The 18230-nt window shown below is 60.8% G+C and overlaps 1 protein-coding gene across 1 annotated transcript in view; it reads left to right on the plus strand.

Annotated features, from left to right (window-relative positions):
- The window catches only part of DMBT1 (deleted in malignant brain tumors 1), a 97277-nt gene that overhangs the window by 69857 nt on the left and 9190 nt on the right, over positions 1–18230 (plus strand). The window contains exons 30-44 of the mRNA XM_064514465.1: positions 779–811; positions 1902–2213; positions 3247–3279; positions 4370–4681; positions 5715–5747; positions 6833–7144; positions 8178–8210; positions 9296–9607; positions 10641–10673; positions 11759–12070; positions 13104–13136; positions 14222–14533; positions 15567–15599; positions 16685–16996; positions 18030–18062. Of these exons, the coding sequence (XP_064370535.1) occupies positions 779–811; positions 1902–2213; positions 3247–3279; positions 4370–4681; positions 5715–5747; positions 6833–7144; positions 8178–8210; positions 9296–9607; positions 10641–10673; positions 11759–12070; positions 13104–13136; positions 14222–14533; positions 15567–15599; positions 16685–16996; positions 18030–18062 (2448 nt within the window). The remainder of the gene's footprint in view (positions 1–778; positions 812–1901; positions 2214–3246; positions 3280–4369; positions 4682–5714; positions 5748–6832; positions 7145–8177; positions 8211–9295; positions 9608–10640; positions 10674–11758; positions 12071–13103; positions 13137–14221; positions 14534–15566; positions 15600–16684; positions 16997–18029; positions 18063–18230) is intronic.

Genomic DNA, 18230 nt, shown 5'->3' on the forward strand with positions numbered 1-18230 from the left:
CTCCGCCTCGCGTCCTTGCTTCTCTCCTCCCCTCCCCTCCCCTGTGTCAGGGACCACGCAGGGCTCTGAGCTGACGGTTACGGAGAAACCTCATTCTGCCCCAATTCACAGCAAATCGCTGAGGTACTACTCTACGTACCCGGCAAGCCTCAGGAGAAACACTGGAGGAGCAGGAGTCACGGCCAGCCTGCCGGCGCACGTTCCTAGTCTGCCCCGTCCCTCTCCGTCCGCTGCAGCTTGCGCACCGCAAACCATGTCCCCGCGCGCACCGAGGGGGCGGGTTGCGGCACAAGGCACGCTCGCCTAAACGTTTCCACAATTTGCAGAGCAAAAGGGTCCTTTCCTAAGCAGCCAGCCAACCTGCTCCACCAACACGCCACGTCTTTAACTGAGAAGCAGCCCTGGTTCGCTCATCTTCCAGGCTCCCGTTCACCCTGGCCAGTTCTGCAGCAGTGCAGCTTCTTCCCTGCAAACAGCAGTTCGGGTTGGGTTCAGCCTGCCTGAGGAGTCAGGCCTGAAACGAGAGCTGTGCCCGCAGGATTTGCTGCTTTGCCCCGCCGTGGGCAGACGTTCTCCTCCGACACGGTGGCAGTGAAAATGGCACGATCGCTCAGCAGAAACACCAACCCGCGGGCTTCTCCAAGGCTTCGCAAAACGTCACCGGGGCCACGGTTTGGGGAGAGCCCTGACCGTGCTGCTGCTTCTCCCGCTTCATAACTGAAAGCGATGATCCTACTTGCATGATCTTTTTGACCGTTTTTGTTTTCTCTCCTGACAGTCCCCGTGGAGCCGACCACACCTGAAACAACAGGTATTTACTACTCTGCTGTCCGTGGATTTACCTCAGGGTTAGTCAAATATATCTCCTCCCGGTGAGGGCTGCGGATTCGCTCTGCCCTGAGCGGTGCCGAGCTGAGTTTCACGCTCTCGCGGAGGTGAAAGGCCCCTTCCCACACCACCAGCCCCCAGGCACTCAAGGCACGCAGGTGAACAGGCACCCCAGCTCCTGGCTCTGGTTTCATGGGGCGGATTCGAGGACGCTTTTGTGCTGCGAGAGGTCGCATTTTGGCCTGTGTGTAGACACACGCGCTCGTACATACGATTGCCATCCCCCCTCAAGGGCAGCCCAAAGACCACCAGCTGGTCTATAAGAATGCCAAAAGACGGGGTACTGCAAAACGCACCAACTAAAGAGCAGGCTCATCAAGCTCTAATTTCAGTGGGAGCCTCATTACACCTTCATGTCCCTTTTGCTTCAGCCTGACAGTCTTTGCTTTGCTTAGCTTAGCTTACTCAAAAACACCAAAATCACTGACGCATGGCTTTTGCTTTCTCTTGGGACAGGGTCTACAGAGCACCCAGCAACGGGAACACCAGGTATTTGAGCTCACACAAATATTCCTCACTGGCTCGTGGAGTGGAGGGGTTGCGCGCTCTAAACAGAGGTGGAGAGAAATTCTCGCAAGCAAAAGCTGCTTGAAGCCAGCGCCTCTTTGGGGAAGGCAGCGAGGCGTTCTCCTGCAAGGCAGGGGGATGCTCTTCCTCACAGCAGTGCCCTGCACTGCCGAGGCACACGCAGAACTGTCCTCCCCAGGCAGAGGCTGGCGTCATGACTTCTGAACCACCTTTGATAGAGCGGCAATCCCAAATCCTCCACACAAAAGATGCAACATTAAAGGGAACCTCTGTCCTAAACAAAGCTACAAAGCAAGAAGGGCATGGCAGTAGGCCTCTGTTATGTTTCATGACTCGAAAGACTGAAGCGTGCCTTTTGCTTTCTCTTGGGACAGGGTCTACAGAGCACCCAACAACGGCAACACCAGGTATATCTGGGGAGCGTCCCCGGGAAGGCCGTCTCCAAGGCCGCCGCCTGACCACGCATCTTCCTCCGCTTCCCCCAGACATGTCCCTGCGGCTGGTGGGCGGCGGCGGCCCCTGCTTGGGGCGCCTCGAGGTCTTCCACAACGGGAGCTGGGGCACCGTCTGCGACGACGACTGGGACCTGAGGGATGCCGAGGTGGTGTGCAGGCAGCTGGGCTGCGGGGACGTCATCTCGGCCCGCGGCGACGCCTTTTTTGGGGAAGGCGCCGGCCCCGTGCTCCTGGACGAGGTGGCGTGCACGGGCGACGAGGCCTCGCTGGCGCAGTGCTCTCACCAAGGGCTGGGCACCCACGACTGCCGCCACAAGGAAGACGCCGGCGTCGTCTGTGCAGGTGCTCGCCTCCTCCCGTCCCATCCCCAGCCGGGGCCCCGGGCGGGCAGCGGCAGGCCAGAGCGCCGGGCGGGACGGCCGGGCACCGGGGACTCCATCCCGGGCCGCGGGGCACACGGAGGGACGAGCGCGCCTCCCGGCACGCCCACCGCGCACCGGGCTCGCCTCGCCTTGGCCGGCGCGCTGCCGCGGGTGCAGGGGTTGCCGCAAGTCTCCGAGGGCTCGTGACAGACCTGCAGCTCTAGGGACCCCTGTCCTCCGCCTCGCGTCCTTGCTTCTCTCCTCCCCTCCCCTCCCCTGTGTCAGGGACCACGCAGGGCTCTGAGCTGACGGTTACGGAGAAACCTCATTCTGCCCCAATTCACAGCAAATCGCTGAGGTACTACTCTACGTACCCGGCAAGCCTCAGGAGAAACACTGGAGGAGCAGGAGTCACGGCCAGCCTGCCGGCGCACGTTCCTAGTCTGCCCCGTCCCTCTCCGTCCGCTGCAGCTTGCGCACCGCAAACCATGTCCCCGCGCGCACCGAGGGGGCGGGTTGCGGCACAAGGCACGCTCGCCTAAACGTTTCCACAATTTGCAGAGCAAAAGGGTCCTTTCCTAAGCAGCCAGCCAACCTGCTCCACCAACACGCCACGTCTTTAACTGAGAAGCAGCCCTGGTTCGCTCATCTTCCAGGCTCCCGTTCACCCTGGCCAGTTCTGCAGCAGTGCAGCTTCTTCCCTGCAAACAGCAGTTCGGGTTGGGTTCAGCCTGCCTGAGGAGTCAGGCCTGAAACGAGAGCTGTGCCCGCAGGATTTGCTGCTTTGCCCCGCCGTGGGCAGACGTTCTCCTCCGACACGGTGGCAGTGAAAATGGCACGATCGCTCAGCAGAAACACCAACCCGCGGGCTTCTCCAAGGCTTCGCAAAACGTCACCGGGGCCACGGTTTGGGGAGAGCCCTGACCGTGCTGCTGCTTCTCCCGCTTCATAACTGAAAGCGATGATCCTACTTGCATGATCTTTTTGACCGTTTTTGTTTTCTCTCCTGACAGTCCCCGTGGAGCCGACCACACCTGAAACAACAGGTATTTACTACTCTGCTGTCCGTGGATTTACCTCAGGGTTAGTCAAATATATCTCCTCCCGGTGAGGGCTGCGGATTCGCTCTGCCCTGAGCGGTGCCGAGCTGAGTTTCACGCTCTCGCGGAGGTGAAAGGCCCCTTCCCACACCACCAGCCCCCAGGCACTCAAGGCACGCAGGTGAACAGGCACCCCAGCTCCTGGCTCTGGTTTCATGGGGCGGATTCGAGGACGCTTTTGTGCTGCGAGAGGTCGCATTTTGGCCTGTGTGTAGACACACGCGCTCGTACATACGATTGCCATCCCCCCTCAAGGGCAGCCCAAAGACCACCAGCTGGTCTATAAGAATGCCAAAAGACGGGGTACTGCAAAACGCACCAACTAAAGAGCAGGCTCATCAAGCTCTAATTTCAGTGGGAGCCTCATTACACCTTCATGTCCCTTTTGCTTCAGCCTGACAGTCTTTGCTTTGCTTAGCTTAGCTTACTCAAAAACACCAAAATCACTGACGCATGGCTTTTGCTTTCTCTTGGGACAGGGTCTACAGAGCACCCAGCAACGGGAACACCAGGTATTTGAGCTCACACAAATATTCCTCACTGGCTCGTGGAGTGGAGGGGTTGCGCGCTCTAAACAGAGGTGGAGAGAAATTCTCGCAAGCAAAAGCTGCTTGAAGCCAGCGCCTCTTTGGGGAAGGCAGCGAGGCGTTCTCCTGCAAGGCAGGGGGATGCTCTTCCTCACAGCAGTGCCCTACACTGCCGAGGCACACGCAGAACTGTCCTCCCCAGGCAGAGGCTGGCGTCATGACTTCTGAACCACCTTTGATAGAGCGGCAATCCCAAATCCTCCACACAAAAGATGCAACATTAAAGGGAACCTCTGTCCTAAACAAAGCTACAAAGCAAGAAGGGCATGGCAGTAGGCCTCTGTTATGTTTCATGACTCGAAAGACTGAAGCGTGGCTTTTGCTTTCTCTTGGGACAGGGTCTACAGAGCACCCAACAACGGCACCACCAGGTATATCTGGGGAGCGTCCCCGGGAAGGCCGTCTCCAAGGCCGCTGCCTGACCACGCATCTTCCTCCGCTTCCCCCAGACATGTCCCTGCGGCTGGTGGGCGGCGGCGGCCCCTGCTTGGGGCGCCTCGAGGTCTTCCACAACGGGAGCTGGGGCACCGTCTGCGACGACGACTGGGACCTGAGGGATGCCGAGGTGGTGTGCAGGCAGCTGGGCTGCGGGGACGTCATCTCGGCCCGCGGCGACGCCTTTTTTGGGGAAGGCGCCGGCCCCGTGCTCCTGGACGAGGTGGCGTGCACGGGCGACGAGGCCTCGCTGGCGCAGTGCTCTCACCAAGGGCTGGGCACCCACGACTGCCGCCACAAGGAAGACGCCGGCGTCGTCTGTGCAGGTGCTCGCCTCCTCCCGTCCCATCCCCAGCCGGGGCCCCGGGCGGGCAGCGGCAGGCCAGAGCGCCGGGCGGGACGGCCGGGCACCGGGGACTCCATCCCGGGCCGCGGGGCACACGGAGGGACGAGCGCGCCTCCCGGCACGCCCACCGCGCACCGGGCTCGCCTCGCCTTGGCCGGCGCGCTGCCGCGGGTGCAGGGGTTGCCGCAAGTCTCCGAGGGCTCGTGACAGACCTGCAGCTCTAGGGACCCCTGTCCTCCGCCTCGCGTCCTTGCTTCTCTCCTCCCCTCCCCTCCCCTGTGTCAGGGACCACGCAGGGCTCTGAGCTGACGGTTACGGAGAAACCTCATTCTGCCCCAATTCACAGCAAATCGCTGAGGTACTACTCTACGTACCCGGCAAGCCTCAGGAGAAACACTGGAGGAGCAGGAGTCACGGCCAGCCTGCCGGCGCATGTTCCTAGTCTGCCCCGTCCCTCTCCGTCCGCTGCAGCTTGCGCACCGCAAACCATGTCCCCGCGCGCACCGAGGGGGCGGGTTGCGGCACAAGGCACGCTCGCCTAAACGTTTCCACAATTTGCAGAGCAAAAGGGTCCTTTCCTAAGCAGCCAGCCAACCTGCTCCACCAACACGCCACGTCTTTAACTGAGAAGCAGCCCTGGTTCGCTCATCTTCCAGGCTCCCGTTCACCCTGGCCAGTTCTGCAGCAGTGCAGCTTCTTCCCTGCAAACAGCAGTTCGGGTTGGGTTCAGCCTGCCTGAGGAGTCAGGCCTGAAACGAGAGCTGTGCCCGCAGGATTTGCTGCTTTGCCCCGCCGTGGGCAGACGTTCTCCTCCGACACGGTGGCAGTGAAAATGGCACGATCGCTCAGCAGAAACACCAACCCGCGGGCTTCTCCAAGGCTTCGCAAAACGTCACCGGGGCCACGGTTTGGGGAGAGCCTTGACCGTGCTGCTGCTTCTCCCGCTTCATAACTGAAAGCGATGATCCAACTTGCATGATCTTTTTGACCGTTTTTGTTTTCTCTCCTGACAGTCCCCGTGGAGCCGACCACACCTGAAACAACAGGTATTTACTACTCTGCTGTCCGTGGATTTACCTCAGGGTTAGTCAAATATATCTCCTCCCGGTGAGGGCTGCGGATTCGCTCTGCCCTGAGCGGTGCCGAGTTGAGTTTCACGCTCTCGCGGAGGTGAAAGGCCCCTTCCCACACCACCAGCCCCCAGGCACTCAAGGCACGCAGGTGAACAGGCACCCCAGCTCCTGGCTCTGGTTTCATGGGGCGGATTCGAGGACGCTTTTGTGCTGCGAGAGGTCGCATTTTGGCCTGTGTGTAGACACACGCGCTCGTACATACGATTGCCATCCCCCCTCAAGGGCAGCCCAAAGACCACCAGCTGGTCTATAAGAATGCCAAAAGACGGGGTACTGCAAAACGCACCAACTAAAGAGCAGGCTCATCAAGCTCTAATTTCAGTGGGAGCCTCATTACACCTTCATGTCCCTTTTGCTTCGGCCTGACAGTCTTTGCTTTGCTTAGCTTAGCTTACTCAAAAACACCAAAATCACTGACGCATGGCTTTTGCTTTCTCTTGGGACAGGGTCTACAGAGCACCCAGCAACGGGAACACCAGGTATTTGAGCTCACACAAATATTCCTCACTGGCTCGTGGAGGGGTTGCGCGCTCTAAACAGAGGTGGAGAGAAATTCTCGCAAGCAAAAGCTGCTTGAAGCCAGCGCCTCTTTGGGGAAGGCAGCGAGGCGTTCTCCTGCAAGGCAGGGGGATGCTCTTCCTCACAGCAGTGCCCTACACTGCCGAGGCACACGCAGAACTGTCCTCCCCAGGCAGAGGCTGGCGTCATGACTTCTGAACCACCTTTGATAGAGCGGCAATCCCAAATCCTCCACACAGAAGATGCAACATTAAAGGGAACCTCTGTCCTAAACAAAGCTACAAAGCAAGAAGGGCATGGCAGTAGGCCTCTGTTATGTTTCATGACTCGAAAGACTGAAGCGTGCCTTTTGCTTTCTCTTGGGACAGGGTCTACAGAGCACCCAACAACGGCAACACCAGGTATATCTGGGGAGCGTCCCCGGGAAGGCCGTTTCCAAGGCCGCCGCCTGACCACGCATCTTCCTCCGCTTCCCCCAGACATGTCCCTGCGGCTGGTGGGCGGCGGCGGCCCCTGCTTGGGGCGCCTCGAGGTCTTCCACAACGGGAGCTGGGGCACCGTCTGCGACGACGACTGGGACCTGAGGGATGCCGAGGTGGTGTGCAGGCAGCTGGGCTGCGGGGACGTCATCTCGGCCCGCGGCGACGCCTTTTTTGGGGAAGGCGCCGGCCCCGTGCTCCTGGACGAGGTGGCGTGCACGGGCGACGAGGCCTCGCTGGCGCAGTGCTCTCACCAAGGGCTGGGCACCCACGACTGCCGCCACAAGGAAGACGCCGGCGTCGTCTGTGCAGGTGCTCGCCTCCTCCCGTCCCATCCCCAGCCGGGGCCCCGGGCGGGCAGCGGCAGGCCAGAGCGCCGGGCGGGACGGCCGGGCACCGGGGACTCCATCCCGGGCCGCGGGGCACACGGAGGGACGAGCGCGACTCCCGGCACGCCCACCGCGCACCGGGCTCGCCTCGCCTTGGCCGGCGCGCTGCCGCGGGTGCAGGGGTTGCCGCAAGTCTCCAAGGGCTCGTGACAGACCTGCAGCTCTAGGGACCCCTGTCCTCCGCCTCGCGTCCTTGCTTCTCTCCTCCCCTGCCCTCCCCTTTGTCAGGGACCACGCAGGGCTCTGAGCTGACGGTTACGGAGAAACCTCATTCTGCCCCAATTCACAGCAAATCGCTGAGGTACTACTCTACGTACCCGGCAAGCCTCAGGAGAAACACTGGAGGAGCAGGAGTCACGGCCAGCCTGCCGGCGCACGTTCCTAGTCTGCCCCGTCCCTCTCCGTCCGCTGCAGCTTGCGCACCGCAAACCATGTCCCCGCGCGCACCGAGGGGGCGGGTTGCGGCACAAGGCACGCTCGCCTAAACGTTTCCACAATTTGCAGAGCAAAAGGGTCCTTTCCTAAGCAGCCAGCCAACCTGCTCCACCAACACGCCACGTCTTTAACTGAGAAGCAGCCCTGGTTCGCTCATCTTCCAGGCTCCCGTTCACCCTGGCCAGTTCTGCAGCAGTGCAGCTTCTTCCCTGCAAACAGCAGTTCGGGTTGGGTTCAGCCTGCCTGAGGAGTCAGGCCTGAAACGAGAGCTGTGCCCGCAGGATTTGCTGCTTTGCCCCGCCGTGGGCAGACGTTCTCCTCCGACACGGTGGCAGTGAAAATGGCACGATCGCTCAGCAGAAACACCAACCCGCGGGCTTCTCCAAGGCTTCGCAAAACGTCACCGGGGCCACGGTTTGGGGAGAGCCCTGACCGTGCTGCTGCTTCTCCCGCTTCATAACTGAAAGCGATGATCCAACTTGCATGATCTTTTTGACCGTTTTTGTTTTCTCTCCTGACAGTCCCCGTGGAGCCGACCACACCTGAAACAACAGGTATTTACTACTCTGCTGTCCGTGGATTTACCTCAGGGTTAGTCAAATATATCTCCTCCCGGTGAGGGCTGCGGATTCGCTCTGCCCTGAGCGGTGCCGAGCTGAGTTTCACGCTCTCGCGGAGGTGAAAGGCCCCTTCCCACACCACCAGCCCCCAGGCACTCAAGGCACGCAGGTGAACAGGCACCCCAGCTCCTGGCTCTGGTTTCATGGGGCGGATTCGAGGACGCTTTTGTGCTGCGAGAGGTCGCATTTTGGCCTGTGTGTAGACACACGCGCTCGTACATACGATTGCCATCCCCCCTCAAGGGCAGCCCAAAGACCACCAGCTGGTCTATAAGAATGCCAAAAGACGGGGTACTGCAAAACGCACCAGCTAAAGAGCAGGCTCATCAAGCTCTAATTTCAGTGGGAGCCTCATTACACCTTCATGTCCCTTTTGCTTCGGCCTGACAGTCTTTGCTTTGCTTAGCTTAGCTTACTCAAAAACACCAAAATCACTGACGCATGGCTTTTGCTTTCTCTTGGGACAGGGTCTACAGAGCACCCAGCAACGGGAACACCAGGTATTTGAGCTCACACAAATATTCCTCACTGGCTCGTGGAGGGGTTGCGCGCTCTAAACAGAGGTGGAGAGAAATTCTCGCAAGCAAAAGCTGCTTGAAGCCAGCGCCTCTTTGGGGAAGGCAGCGAGGCGTTCTCCTGCAAGGCAGGGGGATGCTCTTCCTCACAGCAGTGCCCTACACTGCCGAGGCACACGCAGAACTGTCCTCCCCAGGCAGAGGCTGGCGTCATGACTTCTGAACCACCTTTGATAGAGCGGCAATCCCAAATCCTCCACACAGAAGATGCAACATTAAAGGGAACCTCTGTCCTAAACAAAGCTACAAAGCAAGAAGGGCATGGCAGTAGGCCTCTGTTATGTTTCATGACTCGAAAGACTGAAGCGTGCCTTTTGCTTTCTCTTGGGACAGGGTCTACAGAGCACCCAACAACGGCAACACCAGGTATATCTGGGGAGCGTCCCCGGGAAGGCCGTCTCCAAGGCCGCCGCCTGACCACGCATCTTCCTCCGCTTCCCCCAGACATGTCCCTGCGGCTGGTGGGCGGCGGCGGCCCCTGCTTGGGGCGCCTCGAGGTCTTCCACAACGGGAGCTGGGGCACCGTCTGCGACGACGACTGGGACCTGAGGGATGCCGAGGTGGTGTGCAGGCAGCTGGGCTGCGGGGACGTCATCTCGGCCCGTGGCGACGCCTTTTTTGGGGAAGGCGCCGGCCCCGTGCTCCTGGACGAGGTGGCGTGCACGGGCGACGAGGCCTCGCTGGCGCAGTGCTCTCACCAAGGGCTGGGCACCCACGACTGCCGCCACAAGGAAGACGCCGGCGTCGTCTGTGCAGGTGCTCGCCTCCTCCCGTCCCATCCCCAGCCGGGGCCCCGGGCGGGCAGCGGCAGGCCAGAGCGCCGGGCGGGACGGCCGGGCACCGGGGACTCCATCCCGGGCCGCGGGGCACACGGAGGGACGAGCGCGACTCCCGGCACGCCCACCGCGCACCGGGCTCGCCTCGCCTTGGCCGGCGCGCTGCCGCGGGTGCAGGGGTTGCCGCAAGTCTCCGAGGGCTCGTGACAGACCTGCAGCTCTAGGGACCCCTGTCCTCCGCCTCGCGTCCTTGCTTCTCTCCTCCCCTGCCCTCCCCTGTGTCAGGGACCACGCAGGGCTCTGAGCTGACGGTTACGGAGAAACCTCATTCTGCCCCAATTCACAGCAAATCGCTGAGGTACTACTCTACGTACCCGGCAAGCCTCAGGAGAAACACTGGAGGAGCAGGAGTCACGGCCAGCCTGCCGGCGCACGTTCCTAGTCTGCCCCGTCCCTCTCCGTCCGCTGCAGCTTGCGCACCGCAAACCATGTCCCCGCGCGCACCGAGGGGGCGGGTTGCGGCACAAGGCACGCTCGCCTAAACGTTTCCACAATTTGCAGAGCAAAAGGGTCCTTTCCTAAGCAGCCAGCCAACCTGCTCCACCAACACGCCACGTCTTTAACTGAGAAGCAGCCCTGGTTCGCTCATCTTCCAGGCTCCCGTTCACCCTGGCCAGTTCTGCAGCAGTGCAGCTTCTTCCCTGCAAACAGCAGTTCGGGTTGGGTTCAGCCTGCCTGAGGAGTCAGGCCTGAAACGAGAGCTGTGCCCGCAGGATTTGCTGCTTTGCCCCGCCGTGGGCAGACGTTCTCCTCCGACACGGTGGCAGTGAAAATGGCACGATCGCTCAGCAGAAACACCAACCCGCGGGCTTCTCCAAGGCTTCGCAAAACGTCACCGGGGCCACGGTTTGGGGAGAGCCCTGACCGTGCTGCTGCTTCTCCCGCTTCATAACTGAAAGCGATGATCCAACTTGCATGATCTTTTTGACCGTTTTTGTTTTCTCTCCTGACAGTCCCCGTGGAGCCGACCACACCTGAAACAACAGGTATTTACTACTCTGCTGTCCGTGGATTTACCTCAGGGTTAGTCAAATATATCTCCTCCCGGTGAGGGCTGCGGATTCGCTCTGCCCTGAGCGGTGCCGAGTTGAGTTTCACGCTCTCGCGGAGGTGAAAGGCCCCTTCCCGCACCACCAGCCCCCAGGCACTCAAGGCACGCAGGTGAACAGGCACCCCAGCTCCTGGCTCTGGTTTCATGGGGCGGATTCGAGGACGCTTTTGTGCTGCGAGAGGTCGCATTTTGGCCTGTGTGTAGACACACGCGCTCGTACATACGATTGCCATCCCCCCTCAAGGGCAGCCCAAAGACCACCAGCTGGTCTATAAGAATGCCAAAAGACGGGGTACTGCAAAACGCACCAACTAAAGAGCAGGCTCATCAAGCTCTAATTTCAGTGGGAGCCTCATTACACCTTCATGTCCCTTTTGCTTCGGCCTGACAGTCTTTGCTTTGCCTAGCTTAGCTTACTCAAAAACACCAAAATCACTGACGCATGGCTTTTGCTTTCTCTTGGGACAGGGTCTACAGAGCACCCAGCAACGGGAACACCAGGTATTTGAGCTCACACAAATATTCCTCACTGGCTCGTGGAGGGGTTGCGCGCTCTAAACAGAGGTGGAGAGAAATTCTCGCAAGCAAAAGCTGCTTGAAGCCAGCGCCTCTTTGGGGAAGGCAGCGAGGCGTTCTCCTGCAAGGCAGGGGGATGCTCTTCCTCACAGCAGTGCCCTGCACTGCCGAGGCACACGCAGAACTGTCCTCCCCAGGCAGAGGCTGGCGTCATGACTTCTGAACCATCTTTGATAGAGCGGCAATCCCAAATCCTCCACACAAAAGATGCAACATTAAAGGGAACCTCTGTCCTAAACAAAGCTACAAAGCAAGAAGGGCATGGCAGTAGGCCTCTGTTATGTTTCATGACTCGAAAGACTGAAGCGTGCCTTTTGCTTTCTCTTGGGACAGGGTCTACGGAGCACCCAACAACGGCAACACCAGGTATATCTGGGGAGCGTCCCCGGGAAGGCCGTCTCCAAGGCCGCCGCCTGACCACGCATCTTCCTCCGCTTCCCCCAGACATGTCCCTGCGGCTGGTGGGCGGCGGCGGCCCCTGCTTGGGGCGCCTCGAGGTCTTCCACAACGGGAGCTGGGGCACCGTCTGCGACGACGACTGGGACCTGAGGGATGCCGAGGTGGTGTGCAGGCAGCTGGGCTGCGGGGACGTCATCTCGGCCCGCGGCGACGCCTTTTTTGGGGAAGGCGCCGGCCCCGTGCTCCTGGACGAGGTGGCGTGCACGGGCGACGAGGCCTCGCTGGCGCAGTGCTCTCACCAAGGGCTGGGCACCCACGACTGCCGCCACAAGGAAGACGCCGGCGTCGTCTGTGCAGGTGCTCGCCTCCTCCCGTCCCATCCCCAGCCGGGGCCCCGGGCGGGCAGCGGCAGGCCAGAGCGCCGGGCGGGACGGCCGGGCACCGGGGACTCCATCCCGGGCCGCGGGGCACACGGAGGGACGAGCGCGCCTCCCGGCACGCCCACCGCGCACCGGGCTCGCCTCGCCTTGGCCGGCGCGCTGCCGCGGGTGCAGGGGTTGCCGCAAGTCTCCGAGGGCTCGTGACAGACCTGCAGCTCTAGGGACCCCTGTCCTCCGCCTCGCATCCTTGCTTCTCTCCTCCCCTGCCCTCCCCTGTGTCAGGGACCACGCAGGGCTCTGAGCTGACGGTTACAGAGAAACCTCATTCTGCCCCAATTCACAGCAAATCGCTGAGGTACTACTCTACGTACCCGGCAAGCCTCAGGAGAAACACTGGAGGAGCAGGAGTCACGGCCAGCCTGCCGGCGCACGTTCCTAGTCTGCCCCGTCCCTCTCCGTCCGCTGCAGCTTGCGCACCGCAAACCATGTCCCCGCGCGCACCGAGGGGGCGGGTTGCGGCACAAGGCACGCTCGCCTAAACGTTTCCACAATTTGCAGAGCAAAAGGGTCCTTTCCTAAGCAGCCAGCCAACCTGCTCCACCAACACGCCACGTCTTTAACTGAGAAGCAGCCCTGGTTCGCTCATCTTCCAGGCTCCCGTTCACCCTGGCCAGTTCTGCAGCAGTGCAGCTTCTTCCCTGCAAACAGCAGTTCGGGTTGGGTTCAGCCTGCCTGAGGAGTCAGGCCTGAAACGAGAGCTGTGCCCGCAGGATTTGCTGCTTTGCCCCGCCGTGGGCAGACGTTCTCCTCCGACACGGTGGCAGTGAAAATGGCACGATCGCTCAGCAGAAACACCAACCCGCGGGCTTCTCCAAGGCTTCGCAAAACGTCACCGGGGCCACGGTTTGGGGAGAGCCCTGACCGTGCTGCTGCTTCTCCCGCTTCATAACTGAAAGCGATGATCCAACTTGCATGATCTTTTTGACCGTTTTTGTTTTCTCTCCTGACAGTCCCCGTGGAGCCGACCACACCTGAAACAACAGGTATTTACTACTCTGCTGTCCGTGGATTTACCTCAGGGTTAGTCAAATATATCTCCTCCCGGTGAGGGCTGCGGATTCGCTCTGCCCTGAGCGGTGCCGAGTTGAGTTTCACGCTCTCGCGGAGGTGAAAGGCCCCTTCCCGCACCACCAGCCCCCAGGCACTCAAGGCACGCAGGTGAACAGGCACCCCAGCTCCTGGCTCTGGTTTCATGGGGCGGATTCGAGGACGCTTTTGTGCTGCGAGAGGTCGCATTTTGGCCTGTGTGTAGACACACGCGCTCGTACATACGATTGCCATCCCCCCTCAAGGGCAGCCCAAAGACCACCAGCTGGTCTATAAGAATGCCAAAAGACGGGGTACTGCAAAACGCACCAACTAAAGAGCAGGCTCATCAAGCTCTAATTTCAGTGGGAGCCTCATTACACCTTCATGTCCCTTTTGCTTCGGCCTGACAGTCTTTGCTTTGCCTAGCTTAGCTTACTCAAAAACACCAAAATCACTGACGCATGGCTTTTGCTTTCTCTTGGGACAGGGTCTACAGAGCACCCAGCAACGGGAACACCAGGTATTTGAGCTCACACAAATATTCCTCACTGGCTCGTGGAGGGGTTGCGCGCTCTAAACAGAGGTGGAGAGAAATTCTCGCAAGCAAAAGCTGCTTGAAGCCAGCGCCTCTTTGGGGAAGGCAGCGAGGCGTTCTCCTGCAAGGCAGGGGGATGCTCTTCCTCACAGCAGTGCCCTGCACTGCCGAGGCACACGCAGAACTGTCCTCCCCAGGCAGAGGCTGGCGTCATGACTTCTGAACCATCTTTGATAGAGCGGCAATCCCAAATCCTCCACACAAAAGATGCAACATTAAAGGGAACCTCTGTCCTAAACAAAGCTACAAAGCAAGAAGGGCATGGCAGTAGGCCTCTGTTATGTTTCATGACTCGAAAGACTGAAGCGTGCCTTTTGCTTTCTCTTGGGACAGGGTCTACGGAGCACCCAACAACGGCAACACCAGGTATATCTGGGGAGCGTCCCCGGGAAGGCCGTCTCCAAGGCCGCCGCCTGACCACGCATCTTCCTCCGCTTCCCCCAGACATGTCCCTGCGGCTGGTGGGCGGCGGCGGCCCCTGCTTGGGGCGCCTCGAGGTCTTCCACAACGGGAGCTGGGGCACCGTCTGCGACGACGACTGGGACCTGAGGGATGCCGAGGTGGTGTGCAGGCAGCTGGGCTGCGGGGACGTCATCTCGGCCCGCGGCGACGCCTTTTTTGGGGAAGGCGCCGGCCCCGTGCTCCTGGACGAGGTGGCGTGCACGGGCGACGAGGCCTCGCTGGCGCAGTGCTCTCACCAAGGGCTGGGCACCCACGACTGCCGCCACAAGGAAGACGCCGGCGTCGTCTGTGCAGGTGCTCGCCTCCTCCCGTCCCATCCCCAGCCGGGGCCCCGGGCGGGCAGCGGCAGGCCAGAGCGCCGGGCGGGACGGCCGGGCACCGGGGACTCCATCCCGGGCCGCGGGGCACACGGAGGGACGAGCGCGCCTCCCGGCACGCCCACCGCGCACCGGGCTCGCCTCGCCTTGGCCGGCGCGCTGCCGCGGGTGCAGGGGTTGCCGCAAGTCTCCGAGGGCTCGTGACAGACCTGCAGCTCTAGGGACCCCTGTCCTCCGCCTCGCATCCTTGCTTCTCTCCTCCCCTGCCCTCCCCTGTGTCAGGGACCACGCAGGGCTCTGAGCTGACGGTTACAGAGAAACCTCATTCTGCCCCAATTCACAGCAAATCGCTGAGGTACTACTCTACGTACCCGGCAAGCCTCAGGAGAAACACTGGAGGAGCAGGAGTCACGGCCAGCCTGCCGGCGCACGTTCCTAGTCTGCCCCGTCCCTCTCCGTCCGCTGCAGCTTGCGCACCGCAAACCATGTCCCCGCGCGCACCGAGGGGGCGGGTTGCGGCACAAGGCACGCTCGCCTAAACGTTTCCACAATTTGCAGAGCAAAAGGGTCCTTTCCTAAGCAGCCAGCCAACCTGCTCCACCAACACGCCACGTCTTTAACTGAGAAGCAGCCCTGGTTCGCTCATCTTCCAGGCTCCCGTTCACCCTGGCCAGTTCTGCAGCAGTGCAGCTTCTTCCCTGCAAACAGCAGTTCGGGTTGGGTTCAGCCTGCCTGAGGAGTCAGGCCTGAAACGAGAGCTGTGCCCGCAGGATTTGCTGCTTTGCCCCGCCGTGGGCAGACGTTCTCCTCCGACACGGTGGCAGTGAAAATGGCACGATCGCTCAGCAGAAACACCAACCCGCGGGCTTCTCCAAGGCTTCGCAAAACGTCACCGGGGCCACGGTTTGGGGAGAGCCCTGACCGTGCTGCTGCTTCTCCCGCTTCATAACTGAAAGCGATGATCCAACTTGCATGATCTTTTTGACCGTTTTTGTTTTCTCTCCTGACAGTCCCCGTGGAGCCGACCACACCTGAAACAACAGGTATTTACTACTCTGCTGTCCGTGGATTTACCTCAGGGTTAGTCAAATATATCTCCTCCCGGTGAGGGCTGCGGATTCGCTCTGCCCTGAGCGGTGCCGAGTTGAGTTTCACGCTCTCGCGGAGGTGAAAGGCCCCTTCCCACACCACCAGCCCCCAGGCACTCAAGGCACGCAGGTGAACAGGCACCCCAGCTCCTGGCTCTGGTTTCATGGGGCGGATTCGAGGACGCTTTTGTGCTGCGAGAGGTCGCATTTTGGCCTGTGTGTAGACACACGCGCTCGTACATACGATTGCCATCCCCCCTCAAGGGCAGCCCAAAGACCACCAGCTGGTCTATAAGAATGCCAAAAGACGGGGTACTGCAAAACGCACCAACTAAAGAGCAGGCTCATCAAGCTCTAATTTCAGTGGGAGCCTCATTACACCTTCATGTCCCTTTTGCTTCGGCCTGACAGTCTTTGCTTTGCTTAGCTTAGCTTACTCAAAAACACCAAAATCACTGACGCATGGCTTTTGCTTTCTCTTGGGACAGGGTCTACAGAGCACCCAGCAACGGGAACACCAGGTATTTGAGCTCACACAAATATTCCTCACTGGCTCGTGGAGGGGTTGCGCGCTCTAAACAGAGGTGGAGAGAAATTCTCGCAAGCAAAAGCTGCTTGAAGCCAGCGCCTCTTTGGGGAAGGCAGCGAGGCGTTCTCCTGCAAGGCAGGGGGATGCTCTTCCTCACAGCAGTGCCCTGCACTGCCGAGGCACACGCAGAACTGTCCTCCCCAGGCAGAGGCTGGCGTCATGACTTCTGAACCACCTTTGATAGAGCGGCAATCCCAAATCCTCCACACAAAAGATGCAACATTAAAGGGAACCTCTGTCCTAAACAAAGCTACAAAGCAAGAAGGGCATGGCAGTAGGCCTCTGTTATGTTTCATGACTCGAAAGACTGAAGCGTGCCTTTTGCTTTCTCTTGGGACAGGGTCTACAGAGCACCCAACAACGGCAACACCAGGTATATCTGGGGAGCGTCCCCGGGAAGGCCGTCTCCAAGGCCGCCGCCTGACCACGCATCTTCCTCCGCTTCCCCCAGACATGTCCCTGCGGCTGGTGGGCGGCGGCGGCCCCTGCTTGGGGCGCCTCGAGGTCTTCCACAACGGGAGCTGGGGCACCGTCTGCGACGACGACTGGGACCTGAGGGATGCCGAGGTGGTGTGCAGGCAGCTGGGCTGCGGGGACGTCATCTCGGCCCGCGGCGACGCCTTTTTTGGGGAAGGCGCCGGCCCCGTGCTCCTGGACGAGGTGGCGTGCACGGGCGACGAGGCCTCGCTGGCGCAGTGCTCTCACCAAGGGCTGGGCACCCACGACTGCCGCCACAAGGAAGACGCCGGCGTCGTCTGTGCAGGTGCTCGCCTCCTCCCGTCCCATCCCCAGCCGGGGCCCCGGGCGGGCAGCGGCAGGCCAGAGCGCCGGGCGGGACGGCCGGGCACCGGGGACTCCATCCCGGGCCGCGGGGCACACGGAGGGACGAGCGCGACTCCCGGCACGCCCACCGCGCACCGGGCTCGCCTCGCCTTGGCCGGCGCGCTGCCGCGGGTGCAGGGGTTGCCGCAAGTCTCCGAGGGCTCGTGACAGACCTGCAGCTCTAGGGACCCCTGTCCTCCGCCTCGCGTCCTTGCTTCTCTCCTCCCCTCCCCTCCCCTGTGTCAGGGACCACGCAGGGCTCTGAGTTGACGGTTACGGAGAAACCTCATTCTGCCCCAATTCACAGCAAATCGCTGAGGTACTACTCTACGTACCCGGCAAGCCTCAGGAGAAACACTGGAGGAGCAGGAGTCACGGCCAGCCTGCCGGCGCACGTTCCTAGTCTGCCCCGTCCCTCTCCGTCCGCTGCAGCTTGCGCACCGCAAACCATGTCCCCGCGCGCACCGAGGGGGCGGGTTGCGGCACAAGGCACGCTCGCCTAAACGTTTCCACAATTTGCAGAGCAAAAGGGTCCTTTCCTAAGCAGCCAGCCAACCTGCTCCACCAACACGCCACGTCTTTAACTGAGAAGCAGCCCTGGTTCGCTCATCTTCCAGGCTCCCGTTCACCCTGGCCAGTTCTGCAGCAGTGCAGCTTCTTCCCTGCAAACAGCAGTTCGGGTTGGGTTCAGCCTGCCTGAGGAGTCAGGCCTGAAACGAGAGCTGTGCCCGCAGGATTTGCTGCTTTGCCCCGCCGTGGGCAGACGTTCTCCTCCGACACGGTGGCAGTGAAAATGGCACGATCGCTCAGCAGAAACACCAACCCGCGGGCTTCTCCAAGGCTTCGCAAAACGTCACCGGGGCCACGGTTTGGGGAGAGCCCTGACCGTGCTGCTGCTTCTCCCGCTTCATAACTGAAAGCGATGATCCAACTTGCATGATCTTTTTGACCGTTTTTGTTTTCTCTCCTGACAGTCCCCGTGGAGCCGACCACACCTGAAACAACAGGTATTTACTACTCTGCTGTCCGTGGATTTACCTCAGGGTTAGTCAAATATATCTCCTCCCGGTGAGGGCTGCGGATTCGCTCTGCCCTGAGCGGTGCCGAGCTGAGTTTCACGCTCTCGCGGAGGTGAAAGGCCCCTTCCCGCACCACCAGCCCCCAGGCACTCAAGG

The sequence above is a fragment of the Dromaius novaehollandiae genome, chromosome 6, assembly GCF_036370855.1.
Source record: "Dromaius novaehollandiae isolate bDroNov1 chromosome 6, bDroNov1.hap1, whole genome shotgun sequence".
NCBI lineage: Eukaryota > Metazoa > Chordata > Aves > Casuariiformes > Dromaiidae > Dromaius > Dromaius novaehollandiae.